Source organism: Somniosus microcephalus, chromosome 8 (genome assembly GCF_052327205.1).
Source record: "Somniosus microcephalus isolate GS21.2 chromosome 8, FLI_Smic_1.0, whole genome shotgun sequence".
Classification (NCBI taxonomy): Eukaryota; Metazoa; Chordata; class Chondrichthyes; order Squaliformes; family Somniosidae; genus Somniosus; species Somniosus microcephalus.
In genome coordinates this window covers 241,799,856-241,823,130 of record NC_140994.1, presented here as the reverse complement: position 1 = coordinate 241,823,130, position 23,275 = coordinate 241,799,856, and the positions used below count along the sequence as shown (strand labels likewise).

The 23,275-nt window shown below is 53.8% G+C and overlaps 1 protein-coding gene and 1 long non-coding RNA gene across 3 annotated transcripts in view; one reads left to right on the top strand and one right to left on the bottom strand.

Annotated features, from left to right (window-relative positions):
- The window catches only part of LOC147114207 (E3 ubiquitin/ISG15 ligase TRIM25-like), a 41,136-nt gene that overhangs the window by 14,395 nt on the left and 3,466 nt on the right, over positions 1 to 23,275 (top strand). The window contains exons 3-5 of one of the 2 annotated variants that reach the window (XM_085995872.1): positions 4,853 to 5,083; positions 6,029 to 6,051; positions 15,883 to 16,016. In XM_085995872.1, the coding sequence (XP_085851998.1) occupies positions 4,853 to 5,083; positions 6,029 to 6,051; positions 15,883 to 16,016 (388 nt within the window). Of the gene's footprint in view, positions 1 to 4,852; positions 5,084 to 6,028; positions 6,052 to 15,882; positions 16,027 to 23,275 lie in introns of both variants that reach the window. The other variant, XM_085995873.1, reaches the window with a different exon arrangement.
- On the bottom strand, positions 6,026 to 7,061 carry LOC147114208 (uncharacterized). Its single transcript, XR_015079374.1, has 2 exons — positions 6,940 to 7,061; positions 6,026 to 6,107 (listed from the first exon to the last, which is right to left on the bottom strand). It is a non-coding gene; the product is annotated as an uncharacterized LOC147114208 (long non-coding RNA).

Here is a 23,275-nt window from a genome sequence, read left to right as displayed (position 1 = left end):
GCTGCAGTTGTACAGGGCCTTGGTGAGACCACATCTTGAGTATTGTGTGCAGTTTTGGTCGCCTTATCTGAGGAAGGATGTTCTTGCCATGGAAGGAGTGCAGCGAAGATTCACCAGGCTGATACCTGGGATGGCAGGAATGACGTATGAGGAGAGATTGGGTCGATTGGGCTTATACTCGCTGAAGTTTAGAAGAATGAGAGGGGATTTCATTGAAACTTATAAAATTCTAACAGGACTAGACAGACTAGATGCAGGAAGGATGTTCCCGATGGTCGGGGAGTACAGAACCAGGGGCCACAGTCTAAGGATAAGGGGTAAGCCATTTAGGACAGAGATGAGGAGGAATTTCTTCACCCAGAGAGTGGTGAACCTGTGGAATTCTCTACCACAGAAGGCAGTAGAGGCCAATTCATTAAATATATTCAAGAAGGAGTTAGATATATTTCTTAAGGCTAAAGGGATCAAAGGATATGGAGAGAAGGCAGGAACAGGGTACTGAATTTGGATGATCAGTCATGATCTCATTGAATGGCGGAGCAGGCTCGAGGGGCCGAATGGCCTACTCCTGCTCCTATCTTCTGTGTTTCTATGTTTCTAAGACTCATCGGGCTGTACTGGCAGTCCCACTCGTGCGCCAGGATCTTTGGGAGAGGGAGCAGAGGCAGCGAAGAAGAGGAGAAGATGTGCGCAGAGGGAGGAGGAGGAGGGCAATGAGGGATCTCAACAGGGGGCCTTACCCACCTAGCGTCTTCCCAGAGCACTCCTCTTATACTGCTGCTCGCTTAAATGGACATATCAGGAGGCTACACTTCACCAAGGAGGTGGTCACAGAAATCTGACACCTCCTGTAACCAGACCTGCAGCCTGAGAGCAGGGTGAACACGACTCTCCCTGTGGCAGTCAAGGTCACCATAGCCCTCAATTTCTTCACCAGCAGATCCTTCCAGTCTGCAGCAGGAGACATAGCTAACATCTCACAGCTCGCCGTCCATCGCTGAATCCGGAAGGTCACTGAGGCTCTCTACACCAGGAGAAGGGACTACGTTGTCCTCTCACTGAGCAGAGAGAAGAAGGACGAGGACGCATTTGGCTCTGCCAGGATAGGGGCTTCCCCATGGTGCAGGGCGCCATCGACTGCACCCACGTGGCTTTGCAAGCGCCGTATAACAACCCTGAGATCTTCCATAACCGCAAAGGCTACCACTCACTTAATGCATGCGACCACGCCCAGCACTTCCTGATGGTCAATGCCAGCAGCCACGATGCCTTCAGTCCGAGTCAGTCCGGTGTGCCAGAAATCTTCCAGCCAACACAGCAAACTCGAGGATGGCTGCTCGAAGACCAGGGCTATCTGCTCTGCACCTGGCTGATGAATCCGTGGCTGCAGCATGGCTGGTGGAAGGCTGCTGAGTTTCCATGTGTTTTCAGATGGCCTTTAAGGATGACCTCGAGCAGCTCTGGCCCCAGAAGGCCCGGCTGCAGACTGCACCACCTCGCATGGGCGGCAGCAGGCTGGGCTGGCTGGCTGACAGGCAGCGGCAAGAGCAATGGCAGAGTGGCAGTGGTGGGAACAGGAATGCTGTCATCCTGAGAGAGGACAGCAGGTTCCTGCTCCACTGACCCACTGCCACTACCCCGGGGCGGCGCCTCAGCATTCCTAGCAATCTGTTGGAGCACAGACTGCTGGGCTGCTGCGATACCCTGCAAGCCCCGATCGACAGTGGTAAGCCCAGCCACAATGGCAGCAGTCTGAGCTTGGGCGGCATCAAGCTGAGATTTCATGAGAGTGGTCTGCAATTCCGCTGCGGCACTAAGACGGGGGGTCGCTTCTGTCTGTGCTGCAATGGCAGCCGCGACATCGCCCATCACACGTATCATCATGTCTGGGTCGACGCGGTCTCTTGGTGCGTCTTCCATTAATTCCAGCCTGGAAATCCTGGGCTCCAAGCTCTGCGCAGAGCCCCATGCAATGTTGGAGGCGGAAACCTCCATGGTCCTTGACATTGCCGAGAGGCTCTCTGGCAGGCTTGCCCTTGCACCCAGCTATTCGCTGTGCATGCCCATCATCCTTCTTCTGAAGACCACCCCATTGAGGTCCTCATCTGAGCCTGTGTGGAGCAGAACTCGCGCCTGAACTCGCCCTCCGGGGAGCTGGCCTCCGAGCTACCCTTTCCCCCTGGCCTTGCTGCAGGCCACTCATGCCGGTGCTCACCCTGTGCAGTTCCTGCCTCTAAAGTACGCACAGTGCCAGTTTCTGAGCTGGTGTCTGCGAGTGACAGATGCAGTGACGCTATGTCGTCTTCTTCTTCTCCCCCCTCGCTCTCGTGCATCGCCTCGGGGACTGGCTGCTCGGGTGCTTGTTGTTGATTATCTGAAAGCAGAAAAGCACAAGAGTTGGGTTATGGTGAGGGGAGTTGTGGGGGGAAGCAAGATATGCATGTATACAGCATCAGCAGCTTGAAAGTGAGAAGAGATTGTGGGATAAGGGGGAAGTGGGTTGTGAGAAGAAGGATTAGGAATGAGCATACCGTTGTTGTCTCCAAGGGGTACAACCTCGCCAGTTGGCACAGCCTCTATGATCTGCCGCACACTGATGTCCAGCACACTCTCCTCCAGTAGGCTGAGGTTGTGGATGGCAGCCTGCTCCCCGCCTGTCTGCTGCTGCTCCCTCCGGTTATGCGCGGCCTTGGCCTGCAAGAGAAAGAGACGTGTGTGAGTGAGTGTGTTGCAATTTGCTGAGTGATGTGCCTGCCATACTTGAATAGCTCTCAGTGTGTGAAAGGTGTGAGATGTGGATGTGAGTTTTGCAGCAGTGGTAAGGTTGTGAGGGTGAAGTGAAGCTCTGATTGTGAGGTGTGCATGGTCATAGGTAGAGATTGTTGGTAGGTGAGTGATGTGGGTGTGGTGCATTGAGCAGTGTGTGAGGCTTGTGGTGCAGATGGTGGGATATGGCATTTGCTGAAGCCTTCACTCACCTTGACCTGCCCTGTGAGGTCATTAAACTTCTTTCAGCACTGGATGGCCGATCTTGGCACCACAGTGCTGGCCGTGACATGGGCGGCTATCTGCTGCCAGAGCCTTCGCGAGGTGTGTGGCGAGGGCTTCCTCTCAATGTATGGGAAGAGGACAGCCCACCTCCTCTCACGGCCACGACAAGTGCCTCAAGAGCTGCGTCGGAGAATCTGCGGGCTCTCTCCCATTGATGATGCTCCGCCATGGCTTGGCACTACCTTCTTCTTGCAGCTACAGTTCTGAGTGGTTTGACAATGAGGTGCTGCAGCATCAACGCACCTCCCCTTTAGTACTGAATAAAGCCTGAGGCAAACATGACTGTGAATTAGACTGGCCCCGATACTGTCTCACCGGTTGAGCGTCAAGCCAATCAGCAGCAGTTTTAATGCTGAAATCAAGACTTCAAACTTGTTAATGAGGACTGAACACGAATTTTGCGTGCTACCTAGACAATTTTGAGTTGGCGCAGCTGAACACCGTTGGGCCTTAACAATGCCCATTTCATGGCCATATCCAATTTCTAGGCCACACTCTAAATAACTGCGGTGATGGAAGATCTCAGGATTGTTATGTGGCATCTGCAAAGCCAAATGCGTGCAGTCGATGGTGCCCTGCACCATGGGGAAGCCCGTTGTCCTGACAAAGACACATGCGTCCTCGTCCTGCTTCTCTCTGCTCAGAGAGAAGACAATGTAGCCCCTTCTCCTGATGTAGAGAGCCTCAGTGACCTCCCGAATGTAACGATGGACGGCAAACTGTGAGATGTTAGCTATGTCTCCTACTGCAGACTGGACGGATCTGCTTGTGAAGAAATTGAGGGCCACGGTGACCTTGACTGCCACTGGGGTGCCGTGGTCGCCCTGCTCTCAGGCTGCAGGTCTGGTTGCAGGAGGTGGCAGAGCTCTGTGACCATCTCCTTGGTGAAATCTCCTAATATACTGCTCCTTGCTTAAGTGGAAGTAGGAAAAGTGCTCTCGGAAGACCCTAGGTGGTAAAGGCCTCCTGTGGGGAGCCCTCATTGCCCTCCTCCTCCTCCCTCTGCGCGCATCTTCTCCTCTTCCTCACTGCCTCCAATCCCTCTCCCGAAGATACTCGAGTGCGAGTTCGACTGCCAGTGCAGCCCCCAAGACTGTGAGCAAGTGTTGTGAGCAGAAGCCTTTAAATAATAATGACTGCATTCTCCACTTGCAGCAAAACTCCCTGTTACAGGAGAACCTTGAAAGGAGTTTATAAAGTTGCTGGAGTTGCAGGAAGTAGCACAGAGCCAGTCAAACTGAACAAACATGTCAGGTGCAAGTAGCTGCTGATGACCCTTTAAATACCGCTGCTGGAGCCTCCTTCCTGATTCTCAATGCTTGCTCAGCCTGTCGTTGTTAAGACATTCCGGTAAGGGCAGCAGTGAAATCTAATGTCGCAGATCGGGCGTCAAGTGAACGTTGCACACTCACTGATGTCATGATCTGCTAATTTCAATCCCTTCAGCGGTCTCTTCTATCGGCAGCGCTGTCAGACATTGCAAAATGGTGGACGCCACGGGACCCGCCGTCAGCTGGCGGAAGAGCAGTGGTCGCCATTTTTTGCCCAATTATGTCAGTAACGGGTGGCATTAAACACCTGAATTTCTAGGCCAGTGCTGCTTCATTTAAACTCAAGGCTCACGGCAACTCTGGTTAAACTCTGTTTTCCCTCCCAGTAGACACCCTCCATGGTTGTCTATCTTTAACGGGTGATCGAGCTGTGATCTAAACAAACTGTCCCGTTCCTGGAGAGTGCCGTGTGCTCAGGATAACAGCTGTGTAGAAGGGACGTTTGTAATGAGAGTTGGTTTGGGTTTCAGACACGAATCAATGAGCTGAAAGGAAAGCTATCGAAGAGCTTCTCTGAATGGAGGAGACAGCTGGAAGAAGATGAAGAATACGCACTGAAACTGATCGATGAGGAGGGGCTCCGAGCTCTCTCACAGATTAGAAGCTGTTCTGAAGCATTAAACAAGAGGATGGAACAGATTTCATTAATCGATGGAGAAACCCAGAGTCTGGTACAGAGGGACCCTCTCTCCTTTATTCAGGTACATCTTCAATATAAACAGGGCCATGGCTGGGGAATGGGGCGTTTGTGTGAGGCTGGTGTGAGGGCTGAATTGTTTGAAGATTGTTGGTGGGACCCAGCATTGGTGCTGCCCCCTCCGCCCTGCCCTCGGAGTGTTGGTGCCCCTCCGCCCTGCCCTCGGAGTGTTGGTGCCCCTCAGCCCTGCCCTCGGAGTGTTGGTGCCCCTCAGCCCTGCCCTCGGAGTGTTGGTGCCCCTCAGCCCTGCCCTCGGAGTGTTGGTGCCCCTCAGCCCTGCCCTCGGAGTGTTGGTGCCCCTCAGCCCTGCCCTCGGAGTGTTGTGCCCCTCAGCCCTGCCCTCGGAGTGTTGGTGCCCCCTCCGCCCTGCCCTCGGAGTGTTGGTGCCCCTCAGCCCTGCCCTCGGAGTGTTGGTGCCCCTCAGCCCTGCCCTCGGAGTGTTGGTGCCCCTCAGCCCTGCCCTCGGAGTGTTGGTGCCCCTCAGCCCTGCCCTCGGAGTGTTGGTGCCCCTCAGCCCTGCCCTCGGAGTGTTGGTGCCCCTCCGCCCTGCCCTCGGAGTGTTGGTGCCCCCTCAGCCCTGCCCTCGGAGTGTTGTTGCCCCTCAGCCCTGCCCTCGGAGTGTTGGTGCCCCTCAGCCCTGCCCTCGGAGTGTTGTTGCCCCCTCAGCCCTGCCCTCGGAGTGTTGTTGCCCCCTCAGCCCTGCCCTCGGAGTGTTGGTGCCCCTCAGCCCTGCCCTCGGAGTGTTGGTGCCCCTCCGCCCTGCCCTCGGAGTGTTGGTGCTGCCCCAGGATGGAGTGCAGTGAAATGTGGGATTATTCCCCATTCCTGTGACTGGCCCCACCTACTGTCCCACACTGAACTCTTTACTCTCAATCCCAAATTCACGGTTTGGTTCCATTGGGTGTTGGTTTGTTCGTTGACTGATTTGATCTCCTCTCTTTATTCACAGAACTCGAAGCAGCTCCTTTCCAGGTAAGTTCCTCTCAGTCATACAGTAGCTGCTGCTGATAGGGAACCTTCAGCTGTATCTGGGAGAAGAGTGAAAGTAGAATCACGGCTTGGAAACCTTCCCAGATAAGGAGCTTTCAAATGGTGGGAATATTGAGTGATATGTAACTGGGGTTTGAGGGGTTATTGGCTCAGGCAGTCTGTGGGAAATGGGAGATTCTACATGTCCACTGAGGACTCCCAGCTCTACCTCACCACCACCTCTCTCCACCCCTCCACTGCATCTGTCTGGTTACGCTGCCTGTCCGAGATCCAGTCTCCGATGAGCCAAAATGTCCTCCAATGAAACATTGGGAAGATTGAAGCCATTGTCTTTTAGTCCCCGCCACAAACTCCGTTCCCTGGCCACCAATTCCATCCCCCCTCCCTGCTCACTGTCTGAGGCTGAACCAGACTGTTTGTAACCTCAGTGTCCTGTGTGACCCTGAGCTGACTATTCCAATGTTCTCCTGGCCGGCCTCCCATCTTCCAACCTCCATAAACTTCAGCTCATCCAAAACTCTTCCTGTATCCTAACTCGCACCAAGTCCTGTTCACCCATCACCCCTGTGCTCGCTCACCTACATTGACCACTGGTTCAGCAACACCTTGAATTTAAAATTCTCATCCTTGTGTTACAAATCCCTCCATGGCCTCGCCCCTCCCTATCTCTGTAACCTCCTCCAGCCCTACAGCCCTTCGAGATCTCTGCGTTCCTCCAATTCTGGCATCTTGTACATCCCCGATTTCCTTCGCCCCACCATTGGCCGCCGCCCCTTCAGCTGCCTGGTCCCAAAGCTCTGGAATTCCCTCCCTAAACCTCTCCGCCTCTCTACCTCTCTCTTCTCCTTTAAGGTGCTCCTTAAAACCTACCTCTTTGACCAAGCTCCTGTAAAGTGCCTTGGGATGTTTTACTACATTAAAGGCACGATATGAAAGCACGTTGTTGTTGTTGAGTGACATGAGCTGTTCCATCGGTGTGTCGAGCTTCTCAGTAACCTGCTAAACAGGAAGTGAGAGCGAGTTAAAGCTGCAGTGACCTGTGTCTAACCGAGGCTTCCTAAAGGCTCCATGTGTGTCAGTGACAGCTTTATTCCATTGGGTCAGTAAGTGCTGTGTGATTGGCTTGTTCTGTCAACCAGCCCATGGAGAATGAGGAGAGGGGCAGGTCCCAGTGTCAGGGTGACAGTAAAATGTGTTGTGATTGGCTCATTCTATCCACTAACAGAGAAATGAGTGGGTGCTGAGAGGGTGATTGGGCATGGCAGACGTAGTATAATGTGGATAAATGCGAGGTTATCCACATTGGTGGCAAAAACAGGAAAACAGCTTAATATCCAAACGGCAATAGATTGGGAAAAGGGGAAGTGCAATGAGACCTGGGTGTCCTTGTGCACCAGTCGCTGAAGGTAAGCATGCAGGTGCAGTAGGCAGTTAAGAAGGCAAATGGTACGTTGGCCTTCATAGCGAGAAGATTCAAGTGCAGGAGCAAGGATGTCTTGCTGCAGTTGTACAGGGCCTTGGTGAGACCACACCTTGACTATTGTGTGCAGTTTTGGTCGCCTTATCTGAGGAAGGATGTTGTTGCCATGGAGGGAGTGCAGCGAAGATTCACCAGAATGATACCTGGGATGGCAGGAATGACATATGAAGAGAGATTGGGTCGATTAGGCTTATATTCGCTAGAGTTTAGAAGAATGAGAGAGGATCTCATTGAAACTTATAAAATTCTGACAGGACTAGACAGACTAGATGCAGAAAGGATGTTCCTGATGGCGGGGAAGTCCAGAACCAGGGGTCACAGTCTAAGGATAAGGGGTAAGCCATTTAGGACTGAGATGAGGAGGAATTACTTCACCCAGAGAGTGGTGAACCTGTGGAATTCTCTGCCACAGAAGGCAGTTGAGGCCAATTCATTAAATATATTCAAGAAGGAATTAGATATATTTCTTAAGGTTAAAGGGATCAAGGGATATGGGAAGAAAGCAGGGACAGGGTACTGAATTTGGATGATCAGCCATGATCTCATTGAATGGCGGAGAAGACTCGAGGGGACGAATGGCCTACTCCTGCTCCTATCTATATATATAAAAGGATAGATCTGTCTGTCTGTCTGTCTGTCCTTCGGTGTGTCTGTCCGGCTATACACTGTAAAGTTATAGAGCGTACCTACACGTGCGTTACATCAAAAGAAAGCTTACGATTCCGGAACGGTCATAAGAGTATTTACGTTTCGGCGAGACAAAAATTGCGCCCGCGGTATCCAAAAAACGTTCAAAATTCCGCTCATTAGCATCTCATTATCCGCTCATTAGCAATAGAGTGATATTAAGGTCGACCAATCATACGGTCGAGCGACCCGACGGTCGACCAATCGCTGCGTGGCGGGGGCGGGTTCCTGGCGCATGCGGGCGGGCCCTCCTAGAGTCGAGTGACGGGACGATTGACCAATCCTACGCTTCGGTGACCTGACGGTCGACCAATCGGTGCGTGTGTGGGCGGGCCTTATCGTTCTGAACCGAGGTGAGTCGCCGCCATCTTGATTCCAAACTTTTCATTTCTTTTTCCCGCTTTCTGCGTCTTTAAAAAAAAAGTTCCTTTTAAAACACATAGGCCTAGAAATTGGGTTGGTAGCGCCGGCGTTGAGCGCCTAAAGAGACCTAGAATTGGGGCGAAGCCCTATGATGGGGCGGACGCTATGAAGATGGCGCCGACTCAGAAATTGACTATACATTTAGCGCCTGCACTAAGTGTTTGCGCGCGCCCGTGAGCGCAAGCAGCTCATGACGTCATTTCAGTGTGCAACGCCTTTTAGGAGCACCTGAGCGCATATTGGGTGGCGCCCGGAGCCTTAGCGCCCAGCGCTATTAGTGACAGTTCGAGGGAGGGCTAACAGGCCCTTCTCGGAGTAGGGGGGCGCTATTTAAAGGGGACAGCTTCAGTGCAGAATCTTCTGCCACTTGGCCTGCTCATTGCGATCGCTGCTAGAGAGAGTTGGCGAGCTAATGTGGAGCGGAGTTCTGGGATTTGAGCTTTACAGTACTTGGGACCTTCAACCCTGTCCGAAGCACTTGCAGCACTACACCTAAAAGCCTTTTGACCAACTGGCATCGGAATGGGAGCTTGTGTGGAGGGCGACGGCCTCCTCGCCCAACACTGTGAAGGGGCAGAGAGACGGCGGGAGAGAGGGCCGGGATTGGCCAGAAGGAGGAGGGGCAATGGAGGTCGGCCAATCCGACGGGATGCTGCGAGGGTCTTTAGGCAGCAGGTGACAAGCCTTGACATGTCGGAGGAGCAGTGTTTGCGAAGGCTCCGAATCTGGAGGGACATTGTTACTGATCTGTGGCACCTGCTTGGTCAGGATCTGCAGCCGCGTGAACGCTGCAGAAGCTCTCTGTCCGTGATGGCTACACTGACTGATGGCCTCCATTTTTATGCCAACGGATCCTTTCAGTCAGCCATTGGGGACAATGCGACTGTCGCTCAGGCTGCAGTCCGCTGTTGCATCCGGCAAGTGACACATGCCCTTTATAGGCGAACGCGTCCATTCATTACCTTCCCTCGGACCCTGCACAAGCAAGCGGAGGAGGAGTAGTATGAGGAGGAGGAAGAGCAGGCGGAGGAGGAGGAGGAGGAGAAGGAGGAGGAAGATGGAAGGGCTGCTGAAAGTGGAAGGTCCATACGTCAGAGGCTCCTCTGGACTCGTATCGACACCCCTGTGGCGGAATGATGAGAGTCTTAACTCATGCGCACTTTGGATGTTTGAGGGCCTCTGAATGCCAGCATCACTGAAAGTAGTCACATGCACCATGCAACATTGAAACTTCTGTTTATTGACACAAAAGTCTTTCATTACAGTTAAACAACGTAATGTGAGCAGAAACCATAACTTTCAAAATAAGTGTGAACTGTTCGGCAAAGCCGCAAAACTCAACAAACCTTCTGCAAATATAACAGCAGCTGAGGGTGTCCTTGAATTTGGACAAACAAACGTCTCAGCACCTCCCTCTACAACTGGCCCCTTGAGGGAGAACGACTTCTCTTTCGCGCCCGGCCCCTTCCCTCCCTGCTGCTCCTACGTAATTGGACCCCAGTGGCGGGCTCAAGGCTGGGGGACGCTTGCTGACTGCCTGGAAGCGCAGAAGCCCCTGAGGTGCGGCCTGGCCGACCTCTGGGCTTGGAGGGTGCGGACGCAGGATGCTTGCTGTAACCATGGCTGGAAGCAGTGTGGCCTGCAGGTGGTGGCAGCTGCAATGCAGGCGTCCCAGCGCTGGCATGTGCAATGGTCTCCTGCCGAGAGAGGACACCTGCACCATGGTCGGACGACACACTGGCTATCTGAGGGGAGCGGCTCGACTCATCCGCCACAATCGCAGGCTCCACGGATTCCTGGCCTTGTACGGGAGTGGAAGGGCCCGGGATGATCCTATCTGATGCAGAGGGGGTGGCTGCAGTGAGAGATCGCGTTGCGTCAATCTGGCTGTGGAGGAGCCCAGCAAGTGACTGCGTGGCAACAGTGAGGACCTGTGTGCCAGGTGCCAGTGCTTCGGAGAAGGCCTGGACAGTTCTTCCCATGGCTTTGGACAAGGCAGGAGCCGACTGCTCCACTGCCTCGGACAAGCCCTGCACAGACCTTTCCAGGGATTGTCCGAAGCCCTGAACAGTCCTTTCCATTGCCGACTGAAAGCCGTGGACAGTCCTCTCCATTGTTGGGCCGAAGCCCTGGATAGTCCTGTCCATTGTGGCCCCGAAGCCCTGGATAGACCTGTCCATTGTTTCCCCGAACACCTGGAGAGTCCTCTCCATTGTTGCCCCAAAGCCCTGCAGAGTCCTCTCCATTGTTGCCCCGAAGTCCAACATACTCCTAGCCAATGAATCTATTGACTCAGGCATCTTCTCCACTGCAGCCATCAGCTCCGTGTGTCTGACCCGGGCCTGTTTGCTCATCTCTGCCAGGCGACGGACCTCATCTGCACTCTGTGCAGCAGTCATGACGACCTGCCTTGCCCTGCGGGGAGACGGTGGCCGAACTTGCCTATCCCCCCTGCGTTGCTCCATGCCGCTTGGTCCGGCAACTGGTTCATCCTCAGAGCCACCCCCCCCTCCCCTCCAGGGGACTACTATCCCCAGTCTGCAGATGTCTCAGCTCCCCGGATTCTGCAATGGCTGGTCCGGATTCCTCCTGGTCCTCGCCTCCGGTGGCACTGGCACTGGCAGCTTCAGCACGTTGAGCCCGAGTTGGTGCTGCTTCATCTGAAAGTGGGAGGTGGAAGAGTGGCTTTAGCAAAAGGACAGGTTTGCTGAAAGGCATGCCAGATTGCAGCAAGGCTCTGACATGGCTGCACCCTGAGGATGCATGCTGGCGGGGGGACCAAGTGGAAGGCAACAGGTGAAAAAGATGAGAGTCTTACCCTCGCTGTCGGTAATGGGGTCGGCAGATGCAGTGGTCACTGGACCAGACAGATGTCCTCCAAGTATCTGGTGCACTCTCTCCTCCAGATCCGTGAGAGTGACCACTTGTGCAGGTCCGCCACCGGTTCGACGCTGCTCTTTTCTAATTATCGCCATCTTGGACTGCAGGGGAACGAAGGGGAGGTTCTGTTACACGATGCCTTGAGACCTCATCGCATGCCCCCCATGGTGCAAGAGCCCTTACATGAGGCCTTGAGATCTCATCGCATGCCCCCCATGGTGCAAGAGCCCTTACATGAGGCCTTGAGACCTCATCGCATGCCCCCCATGGTGCAAGAGCCCTTACATGAGGCCTTGAGACCTCATCGCATGCCCCCCATGGTGCAAGAGCCCTTACATGAGGCCTTGAGACATCTGTCCATGTGTGTGGCCAGAAAGGGCCATGGGTGCATACTGACAGATGGCCATTGGTGCATCATTGCAGCAGGGTGCCCGACGTCAGCTGCAGATGGAGGGAAGCACAAGTTTGGTAAACCATCACTCACCCTAACGATCCGTGTGAGGTCGTTGAATTTCTTCCTGCACTGAACAGGGGTCCTGGTCGCCATGCTGCTGGAATTCACCCTCACAGCAACCTCCCTCCAAGATCGTCGATAAGCCTTCTGATTTGGCCTCTTGCCATTATCCGGATACAGGACCTCTCGGCGGTGTTCAACTGCAGCCACCAAGTGGTCCAGAGCCTCAGTGCTGAAGCGCTCTGCTCTCTGCCTAACCTTCTCCATAATGCACAAGTTTCTAACGCCAGACAAGGGCGAGCGCCGAAACTGAGGCCTTGGGTGTTGAAGCTCAGTCTGACTGACCCCACCCCTTTAAGAGCCGGCCGGCGCCTGTAGGTCTCGTGCTTTCCCATAATTGAGTTCACCTGCGCTGCGCCCGTCCACGTCGAAATTGAGTAGCGCCTGACCTTTTGCGCCTTAAGAGCACCGTGCAACGGCTGATTTAGCGCCTCAATCCCCTTTGGGGGCGATGCAACCTAATATCGCGCCAGGCGGCGTTAAGTTTCGTCTGGCTATAAACTTTGCGCATCGCCAGTTCTAACGCCTCAAGCGGGGCTATACCCAATTTCTAGGCCATATTGTTTTAAAAAAAAGTTAATTACTTTCTAAATCTTTCATCTAATCTCATTAATTTTCCTACCTTTCCCCGTTTTTGCAGGTAGGCCTCGAAGCCTGGGCGTCTGTTGCCAGCCATGCTGGACCCTAGGCAATTGTTTTGTGGCAAGCTCCTCCCACCCCTCACCCCCCACCCCACCGCTGGGCCCGATTCCGAACCAGCGGCCAGCCATCTTGGTAAAGGCTGGCTGGGCTCACTGCAAGCTCCTCGCGCTTCATTCGCTGCACGGCGCACGCGCACCTCCACACAGAGCGCGGCCAGAGGGAAGCGAGCAGGTTAGTGGGGGGGGGGGGGTGGTGGGGGGGGCTCGGGAGGGGAGGGGGGAGTGGGGAGCGGGAGCGGAGAGTGTTACCCCGCCGCAACCGGGCTCGCCAGCCGCAATCGGCCGTCTCAAGCCGCTCAGGCCCCGGTCCCGGAGATCGTCAGGCGGAGAGGGGAGGAGGGTTACCAAGGCAACCGGGCCCGGCCAGCTGCAATCGGCCGTCTCGAGCCGCCTCAGGCCTGGCCGCGGCAGGGCGGGGCTCGGGCTGACCGGGGCGCTGCGCTCGGCATATCAGAGCGTGGGGCGGCACTGAGCTCAGTGGAGCCATCGCCGGCAGAGGGGGAGAGGGTCTGCTGGCTCCCCCCCTCCCTTTCTCCCCCCCCTCCTTCCCCCCACCTCCCCCCACCCCTCCCCTCCTCTCTCCCCCTCCCCTCCCCCTCCTCTCCCCCTCCCCCTCCCCCTCCCCCTCCCCCCCACTTCCCTCTCCCTTCCCTCCCCCCTCCCCCCCCTCCCCCTCTCCCTCCCCTCCCCCCTGCTCCCCCTCCCCCCCCTCCTCCCCTCCCCCCCTCTCCCCCTCCCCCCCTCCCCCTCCCCCTCCCCCCTCCCCCTCCCCTCCCCCTCCCCTCCCCCCTTCCCCCCTCCCCCCGCTCCCCCCCTCTTCCCCCCAGTCGCTCTCTCTCTTCCCCCCAGTCGCTCTCTCTCTTCCCCCCAGTCGCTCTCTCTCTTCCCCCCAGTCGCTCTCTCTCTTCCCCCCAGTCGCTCTCTCTCTTCCCCCCAGTCGCTCTCTCTCTTCCCCCCAGTCGCTCTCTCTCTTCCCCCCAGTCGCTCTCTTCTTCCCCCCAGTCGCTCTCTCTTCCCCCCCAGTCGCTCTCTCTCTTCCCCCCAGTCGCTCTCTCTCTTCCCCCCAGTCGCTCTCTCTCTTCCCCCCAGTCGCTCTCTCTCTTCCCCCCAGTCGCTCTCTCTCTTCCCCCAGTCGCTCTCTCTCTTCCCCCCAGTCGCTCTCTCTCTTCCCCCCAGTCGCTCTCTCTCTTCCCCCCAGTCGCTCTCTCTCTTCCCCCAGTCGCTCTCTCCCCAGTCTCTCTCTCTCCCCCAGTCGCTCTCTCTCTTCCCCCCGTCGCTCTCTCTCTTCCCCCCAGTCGCTCTCTCTCTTCCCCCCAGTCGCTCTCTCTCTTCCCCCAGTCGCTCTCTCTCTTCCCCCCCAGTCGCTCTCTCTCTTCCCCCCGTCGCTCTCTCTCTTCCCCCAGTCGCTCTCTCTCTTCCCCCCAGTCGCTCTCTCTCTTCCCCCCAGTCGCTCTCTCTCTTCCCCCCAGTCGCTCTCTCTCTTCCCCCCAGTCGCTCTCTCTCTTCCCCCCAGTCGCACTCTCTCTTCCCCCCAGTCGCTCTCTCTCTTCCCCCCCAGTCGCTCTCTCTCTTCCCCCCAGTCGCTCTCTCTCTTCCCCCCAGACGCTCTCTCTCTTCCCCCCAGTCGCTCTCTCTCTTCCCCCAGACGCTCTCTCTCTTCCCCCCAGACGCTCTCTCTCTTCCCCCCAGCCGCTCTCTCTCTTCCCCCCAGCCGCTCTCTCTCTTCCCCCCAGCCGCTCTCTCTCTTCCCCCCAGCCGCTCTCTCTCTTCCCCCCAGCCGCTCTCTCTCTTCCCCCCAGCCGCTCTCTCTCTTCCCCCCAGTCGCTCTCTCTCTCTATTCCAAGAACAACATGCCCTCAAAAGACCCTCGGCACCGCCGGGCATTTCAGCTAGTCTTCTATGTTTCTATGTTTCAATTTCCCAGAAATTTCAGTGTCACTGGACACTCTGACCCCGATATTAACGGGGAGATGGGGAGGGTGCGGGGGAGGCCATTAACGTGGGAAGGCTAGGGATATGGAGGCCTAGTCGATTGATGGCCTGGCCGGCGGACAGTAGCAAAACAAGTGGCAGGAGGCTGCAGCCGGGGGCCCGTGGGGGCGTTCCCCGTCACTCAGAGAGAGGGAAGCAGAATCTCCGGGGCCAACAGGGGGAGGGCAGGGTGGGGGGAGAGGAGAGGGACCGGGGGCCCATTGGAAGAGGGAAGGGTCGGGGCGGGGGGGGGGAGGAGAGGGACTGGGGGCCCATTGGGAGGGGGGGCGCGGGGCGGGGTGTGGACGAAGACTGAACGATCGGGGCTGGGGGAGGCCCAAGGCTTCCTTGTGAGGTCTGGGGGTCTCTTGCTCCTCCTGACCCACAAGGAGTGCTAAATGGATCTGATCTTTCGCACTTACCTTGGCCAGTTGGCTCCTCCCATCTCAGATCTGCTGTGGGGCAGCCGACCGCGCCGGCCTCCCCCTGACCCACACTCACATTTCACTCACCATCCTGATTATGTCATCAGGCCGTGACTTTCGAATGTTAATGAGGCCCCGCCTGCCTTTTGCAGGAGCCTCGTCGATGGCCTGATTTGTGTTTGTTAAAATTGAAATACCTGGGAACGGGGTCGGGCTGGGGTCGGGTTACTCGATCCGGATGTTTTAACCCCTGACCCTCTCCCGCCCGTCGGGGTGTGAGGGGATTAAAATCGAGACGTCTGAGGGAAACCCACCGATCCCAGGTCCCTGGGAGGCTGTTCCTTCTCCTCTCCTCACTTCACGTGATTGTAGTGAGTGTGTTCCTGCAGCGAGGGGGAGCACGGACTGGAGACCCTCGGGATAATAATAATTATTAATAATGGAAAGATGAGGCTCCAGTACAGAGACACTGGACTGAACACAGACAGCTTGAAAATCACAAACTGAGCTGAAGTGGCAGCAAAGCAGGATCCCACTGCACGTGTGGCGATCAGTGTGAATGCAGGGAGACTGACAATCCCGGGATTCTGCCATTTTCAGGATGGGTTGCAGCAGGGTGTCAGTACGAGCATTAGAAGGGCTGTAGGTTGTTGCACTGATCACTCGTTCCCCTTTGGGTTTCTGATCGAAATGTCCCCACTGATAAAAACATTCTCTCCTCTTTCATTCTAGAGTGACTGAGACTCAGAGAATCACAGACCCAGATGTTCCAGCGCTCACCCTCAACCTGTCCAATATATCTCAACTTATCCAGAAGAGGCTGAATGGATGGGAAAAGTACCACTCCGACATATTGGGAATCATCAGTAAGAACATGCAGCTTTTCTCCAATATAAGGGACTGGGAGCAGGTCGGGTTAGTTGTGTTCAGACAGTGAATATCCCGAACTTTAATATCAGCTCCCTGTGTCTGTGGATCAGGAGCCTGAGATTAATCCTCAGCCCCCAGTAACACCTGCTTTAAACATTCCTCACTGTAATGGGCCAGAGCTTCACCCCCCATGGGCCAGGTAGGGGCGGGTTATACTCTGCCAAGCATACCCAAAATAGTGAGGAACCAAGAGACTGATAAGAGTGAGGAGCTTAAAGTCATTAATATCAGTGAACAAAAAGTACTTGAGAAACTAATGGGACTAAAATCCGACAAATCCCCTGGACCTGATGGCCGACATCCTAGGGTTCTAAAAGAGGTGGCTGCAGAGATAGTGGATGCATTGGTTGTGATCGTCCAAAATTCCCTAGATTCTAGAACGGTCCCAGCAGATTGGAAGGTAGCAAATGTAACCCCGCTATTCAAGAAAGGAGGGAGAGAGAAAACAGGGAAATACAGGCCAGTTAGTCTGACATCAGTCATCAGGAAAATGCTGGTATCTATTATTAAGGAAGTGATAATGGGGCACTTAGAAAGTCATAGTATGATTAGGCAGAGTCAACATGGTTTTATGAAAGGGAAATCATGGTTAACAAATGTATTAGTGTTTTATGAGGATGCAACTAGCTGGGTAGATAAAGGGGAACCAGTGGATGTAGTATATTTGGATTTCCAAAAGACATTCGATAAGTTGCCACATAGAAGTTTACTACACAAGATAAGGGCTCATGGGGTTGGGGGCAATTTATTAGGATGGATAGACGATTGGTTAAAGGACAGAAAACAGAGAGTAGGGATAAACGGGTCATTTTCCGGTTGGCATGTTATAACTAGTGGGGTGCCACAAGGATCATTGCTTGGGCCTCAGCTATTTACAATCTATTTTAACGACTTGGATGAAGGGACCGAGTGCAATGTATCCAAGTTTGCTGATGATACAAAGCTAGGTGGGAAAGTAAGCTGTGAGGAGGACACAAAGTGCCTGCAAAGGGATAGAGACAGGTTAAATGAGTGGGCAATAAGGTGGCAGATGGAGTATAATGTGAGGAAATGTGAGGTTATTCACTTTGGTAGGAAGAATGGAAAAACAGAATATGTTTTAAAAGATGAGAAACTATTAAATGTTGGTGTTCAGAGAGATTTAGATGTCCAGGAAACACAGAAAGTTAGCATGCAGGTACAGCAAGCAATTAGGAAGGCAAATGGCATGTTGGCCTTTATTACAAGTGGGTTGAAGTACAAGAGTCAGGAAGTCTTCCTACAATTGTATGGGGCTTTGGTGAGACCACACCGGGAGTACTGTGCACAGTTTTGTTGTCCTTATCTGAGAAAGGACATACATGTCTTAGAGGAGGTGCAACGAATGTTCACTAGATTGATCCCTGGGATGAGAGGAGGGATTGAGTAGATTGGGCCTATTCTCTCTGGAGCTTAGAGGAATGAAAGGGGATCTCATTGAAACATATAGGAGAGGTTGTTTCCCCTGGCTGGAGAGTCTAGAACTAGGGGGCATAATCTCAGGATTTAAGTCTGAGATGAGGAGGAATTTCGACACTCAGAGTCTTGTGAATCTTTGGAATTCTCGACCCCAAATGGCTGTGGATGCTGAGTCGTTGAGTATATTCAAGGCTGAGATCGATAGATTTTTGGACTCCAGGGAAATCAAGGGGTATGGGGACCGGGCGGGAAAGTAGAGTTGAGATCGAAGTTCAGCAATGATCTTATTGAATGGCGGAGCAGGCTCGAAGGCCCGTAGGGGCTAGTCCTGCTCCAAATTCGTATGTTTAATCAGCGTATCTCTTAAAGGGACACCATTCCTCACAGGGCCGTCAGTATTATTAAAGGGTAAAGTAAAAAAATGGAAGACTTGACTTTATATAGCACCTATCACAACCTCAGGATGTCCCAAAGTGCTTTACAGCCAATGAAGTTCTATTTTTGAAGTGTAGTCACTGTTGTAATGTCAGAATATCTAATTATGGAATATATAACCCCCCCATCGAGTAATATGAAGGAGTCGGGACCTCGCTGTGTCACAATTCCCAATCACCGTCTGCTTTGTTTACAGTGCCAGCTTCCACCGAATACAGGGGCCCATCGAACGTAACTCCTCCCCCACACAGCTCCTCTGGGGCAGCCCCTGTCCCACAGAGCGCCATCAAACAGTCGACTGGGATCAGTGGGAGAGAGGGAGTATCCCAATGTGTGTTTATAATCTGAAACGGGGATCACACTGACAGTTTTTAATTTCGATTTAACCCTTTGTCTTTCTGTGTTGATTCTTCAGTCAGGGTTCAGTGTGAGGGATTCCTCACAGATTGGAATTGGTCCGAGTCTCAGATCCTGGGCCCGAGGGGTTGTTGGTGAATTCATAGTGAACAGGGAGCAACAGTTTAATCTACAGAAGGGTCATCAGATTCATCTCAATTCACAACTGAATCCTCACTGCTGTGTGTAAAATGGTGGAGGCTTTAATAAAGCTGAATTCAGGATGAACAGCAACAGGAGGGAGAGAGCCCAGGGCAACACACCTGTGTTCAGGATGGGACAGTAACAGGAGGGAGAGAGCCCAGGGCACACTCCTGTATAGAGGATGGGACAGTAACAGGAGGGAGAGAGCCCAGGGCACACTCCTGTATTCAGGATGAACAGTAACAGGAGGGAGAGAGCCCAGGGCACACTCCTGTATTCAGGATGGGACAGTAACAGGAGGGAGAGAGCCCCGGGCACATTCCTGTATTCAGGATGAACAGTAACAGGAGGGAGAGAAAACAGGGCACATTCCTGTATTCAGGATAAGACACTAACAGGAGGGAGAGAGCCCAGGGCACACTCCTGTATTCAGGATGAACAGTAACAGGAGGGAGAGAAAACAGGGCACATTCCTGTATTCAGGATAAGACACTAACAGGAGGGAGAGAGCCCAGGGCACACTCCTGTATTCAGGATAAGACAGTAACAGGAGGGAGAGAGCCCAGGGCACACTCCTGTATTCAGGATAAACACTAACAGGAGGGAGAGAGCCCAGGGCACACTCCTGTATTCAGGATAAGACACTAACAGGAGGGAGAGAGCCCAGAGCACACTCCTGTATTCAGGATAAGACACTAACAGGAGGGAGAGAGCCCAGGGCACATTCCTGTATTCAGGATAACACAGTAACAGGAGGGAGAGAGCCCAGGGCACATTCCTGTATTCAGGATAAGACAGTAACAGGAGGGAGAGAGCCCAGGGCACACTCCTGTATTCAGGATGGACAGTAACAGGAGGGAGAGAGCCCCGGGCACACTCCTGTATTCAGGATAACACAGTAACAGGAGGGAGAGAGCCCAGAGCACACTCCTGTATTCAGGATAAGACAGTAACAGGAGGGAGAGAGCCCAGGGCACACTCCTGTATTCAGGATGGACAGTAACAGGAGGGAGAGAGCCCCGGGCACATTCCTGTATTCAGGATAAGACAGTAACAGGAGGGAGAGAGCCCAGGGCACACTCCTGTATTCAGGATAAGACAGTAACAGGAGGGAGAGAGCCCAGGGCACACTCCTGTATTCAGGATGAACAGTAACAGGAGGGAGAGAGCCCAGGGCACACTCCTGTATTCAGGATGAACAGTAACAGGAGGGAGAGAGCCCAGGGCACACTCCTGTATTCAGGATGGACAGTAACAGGAGGGAGAGAGCCCCGGGCACACTCCTGTATTCAGGATAAGACACTAACAGGAGGGAGAGAGCCCAGGGCACATTCCTGTATTCAGGATAAGACAGTAACAGGAGGGAGAGAGCCCAGGGCACATTCCTGTATTCAGGATAAGACAGTAACAGAAGGGAGAGAGCCCAGGGCACACTCCTGTATTCAGGATAAGACACTAACAGGAGGGAGAGAGCCCCGGACACACTCCTGTATTCAGGATAACACAGTAACAGGAGGGAGAGAGCCCAGAGCACACTCCTGTATTCAGGATGAACACTAACAGGAGGGAGAGAGCCCAGGGCACACTCCTGTATTCAGGATAAGACACTAACAGGAGGGAGAGAGCCCAGAGCACACTCCTGTATTCAGGATAAGACAGTAACAGTAGGGAGAGAGCCCAGAGCACACTCCTGTATTCAGGATGAACAGTAACAGTAGGGAGAGAGCCCAGGGCACACTCCTGTATTCAGGATAACACAGTAACAGTAGGGAGAGAGCCCAGAGCACACTCCTGTATTCAGGATGAACACTAACAGGAGGGAGAGAGCCCCGGACACATTCCTGTATTCAGGATAAGACACTAACAGGAGGGAGAGGGCCCAGGGCACATTCCTGTATTCAGGATAAGACACTAACAGGAGGGAGAGGGCCCAGGGCACATTCCTGTATTCAGGATAACACAGTAACAGGAGGGAGAGAGCCCCGGACACACTCCTGTATTCAGGATAAGACACTAACAGGAGGGAGAGAGCCCCGGACACACTCCTGTATTCAGGATAAGACACTAACAGGAGGGAGAGAGCCCAGGGCACACTCCTGTATTCAGGATGAACAGTAACAGGAGGGAGAGGGCCCAGGGCACACTCCTGTATTCAGGATGAACAGTAACAGGAGGGAGAGAGCCCAGGGCACACTCCTGTATTCAGGATAAGACAGTAACAGGAGGGAGAGAGCCCAGAGCACACTCCTGTATTCAGGATAAGACACTAACAGGAGGGAGAGAGCCCAGGGCACACTCCTGTATTCAGGATAAGACAGTAACAGGAGGGAGAGAGCCCAGGGCACATTCCTGTATTCAGGATAAGACACTAACAGGAGGGAGAGAGCCCAGAGCACACTCCTGTATTCAGGATGAACACTAACAGGAGGGAGAGAGCCCAGGGCACACTCCTGTATTCAGGATGAACACTAACAGGAGGGAGAGAGCCCAGGGCACACTCCTGTATTCAGGATAAGACAGTAACAGGAGGGAGAGAGCCCAGGGCACACTCCTGTATTCAGGATAAGACAGTAACAGGAGGGAGAGAGCCCAGGGCACACTCCTGTATTCAGGATAAGACAGTAACAGGAGGGAGAGAGCCCAGAGCACACTCCTGTATTCAGGATGGGACAGTCACAGGAGGGAGAGAGCCCAGGGCACACTCCTGTATTCAGGATAAGACAGTAACAGGAGGGAGAGAGCCCAGGGCACACTCCTGTATTCAGGATAAGACAGTAACAGGAGGGAGAGAGCCCAGGGCACACTCCTGTATTCAGGATAAGACAGTAACAGGAGGGAGAGAGCCCAGGGCACACTCCTGTATTCAGGATAAGACACTAACAGGAGGGAGAGAGCCCAGGGCACACTCCTGTATTCAGGATAAGACACTAACAGGAGGGAGAGAGCCCCGGGCACACTCCTGTATTCAGGATAAGACAGTAACAGAAGGGAGAGAAAACAGGGCACATTCCTGTATTCAGGATAAGACAGTAACAGGAGGGAGAGAGCCCAGGGCACACTCCTGTATTCAGGATAAGACACTAACAGGAGGGAGAGAGCCCCGGACACACTCCTGTATTCAGGATAAGACAGTAACAGGAGGGAGAGAGCCCAGGGCACACTCCTGTATTCAGGATAAGACACTAACAGGAGGGAGAGAGCCCAGGGCACACTCCTGTATTCAGGATAAGACACTAACAGGAGGGAGAGAGCCCAGGGCACACTCCTGTATTCAGGATAAGACACTAACAGGAGGGAGAGAGCCCAGGGCACACTCCTGTATTCAGGATAAGACAGTAACAGGAGGGAGAGAGCCCAGAGCACACTCCTGTATTCAGGATGAACAGTAACAGGAGGGAGAGAGCCCAGGGCACACTCCTGTATTCAGGATAAGACAGTAACAGGAGGGAGAGAGCCCAGAGCACACTCCTGTATTCAGGATAAGACACTAACAGGAGGGAGAGAGCCCAGGGCACACTCCTGTATTCAGGATAAGACACTAACAGGAGGGAGAGAGCCCAGGGCACACTCCTGTATTCAGGATAAGACACTAACAGGAGGGAGAGAGCCCAGAGCACACTCCTGTATTCAGGATAAGACACTAACAGGAGGGAGAGAGCCCAGGGCACACTCCTGTATTCAGGATAAGACAGTAACAGGAGGGAGAGAGCCCAGGGCACACTCCTGTATTCGGGATAAGACACTAACAGGAGGGAGAGAGCCCAGGGCACACTCCTGTATTCAGGATAAGACAGTAACAGGAGGGAGAGAGCCCAGGGCACATTCCTGTATTCAGGATAAGACACTAACAGGAGGGAGAGAGCCCAGGGCACACTCCTGTATTCAGGATAAGACAGTAACAGGAGGGAGAGAGCCCAGGGCACACTCCTGTATTCAGGATAAGACAGTAACAGGAGGGAGAGAGCCCCGGGCACACTCCTGTATTCAGGATAAGACAGTAACAGGAGGGAGAGAGCCCAGGGCACACTCCTGTATTCAGGATAAGACACTAACAGGAGGGAGAGAAAACAGGGCACATTCCTGTATTCAGGATGAACAGTAACAGGAGGGAGAGAGCCCAGAGCACACTCCTGTAATCAGGATGAACAGTAACAGGAGCGAGAGAGCCCCGGGCACACTCCTGTATTCAGGATGAACAGTAACAGGAGGGAGAGAGCCCAGAGCACACTCCTGTAATCAGGATGAACAGTAACAGGAGGGAGAGAGCCCAGGGCACACTCCTGTATTCAGGATGAACAGTAACAGGAGGGAGAGAGCCCAGGGCACACTCCTGTATTCAGGATGGACAGTAACAGGAGGGAGAGGGCCCAGGGCACACTCCTGTAATCAGGATGAACAGTAACAGGAGGGAGAGAGCCCAGAGCACACTCCTGTAATCAGGATAAGACAGTAACAGAAGGGAGAGAAAACAGGGCACATTCCTGTATTCAGGATGAACAGTAACAGGAGGGAGAGAGCCCAGAGCACACTCCTGTAATCAGGATGAACAGTAACAGGAGGGAGAGAGCCCAGGGCACACTCCTGTATTCAGGATAAGACAGTAACAGAAGGGAGAGAAAACAGGGCACATTCCTGTATTCAGGATGAACAGTAACAGGAGGGAGAGAGCCCAGAGCACACTCCTGTAATCAGGATGAACAGTAACAGGAGGGAGAGAGCCCAGGGCACACTCCTGTATTCAGGATGAACAGTAACAGGAGGGAGAGAGCCCAGGGCACACTCC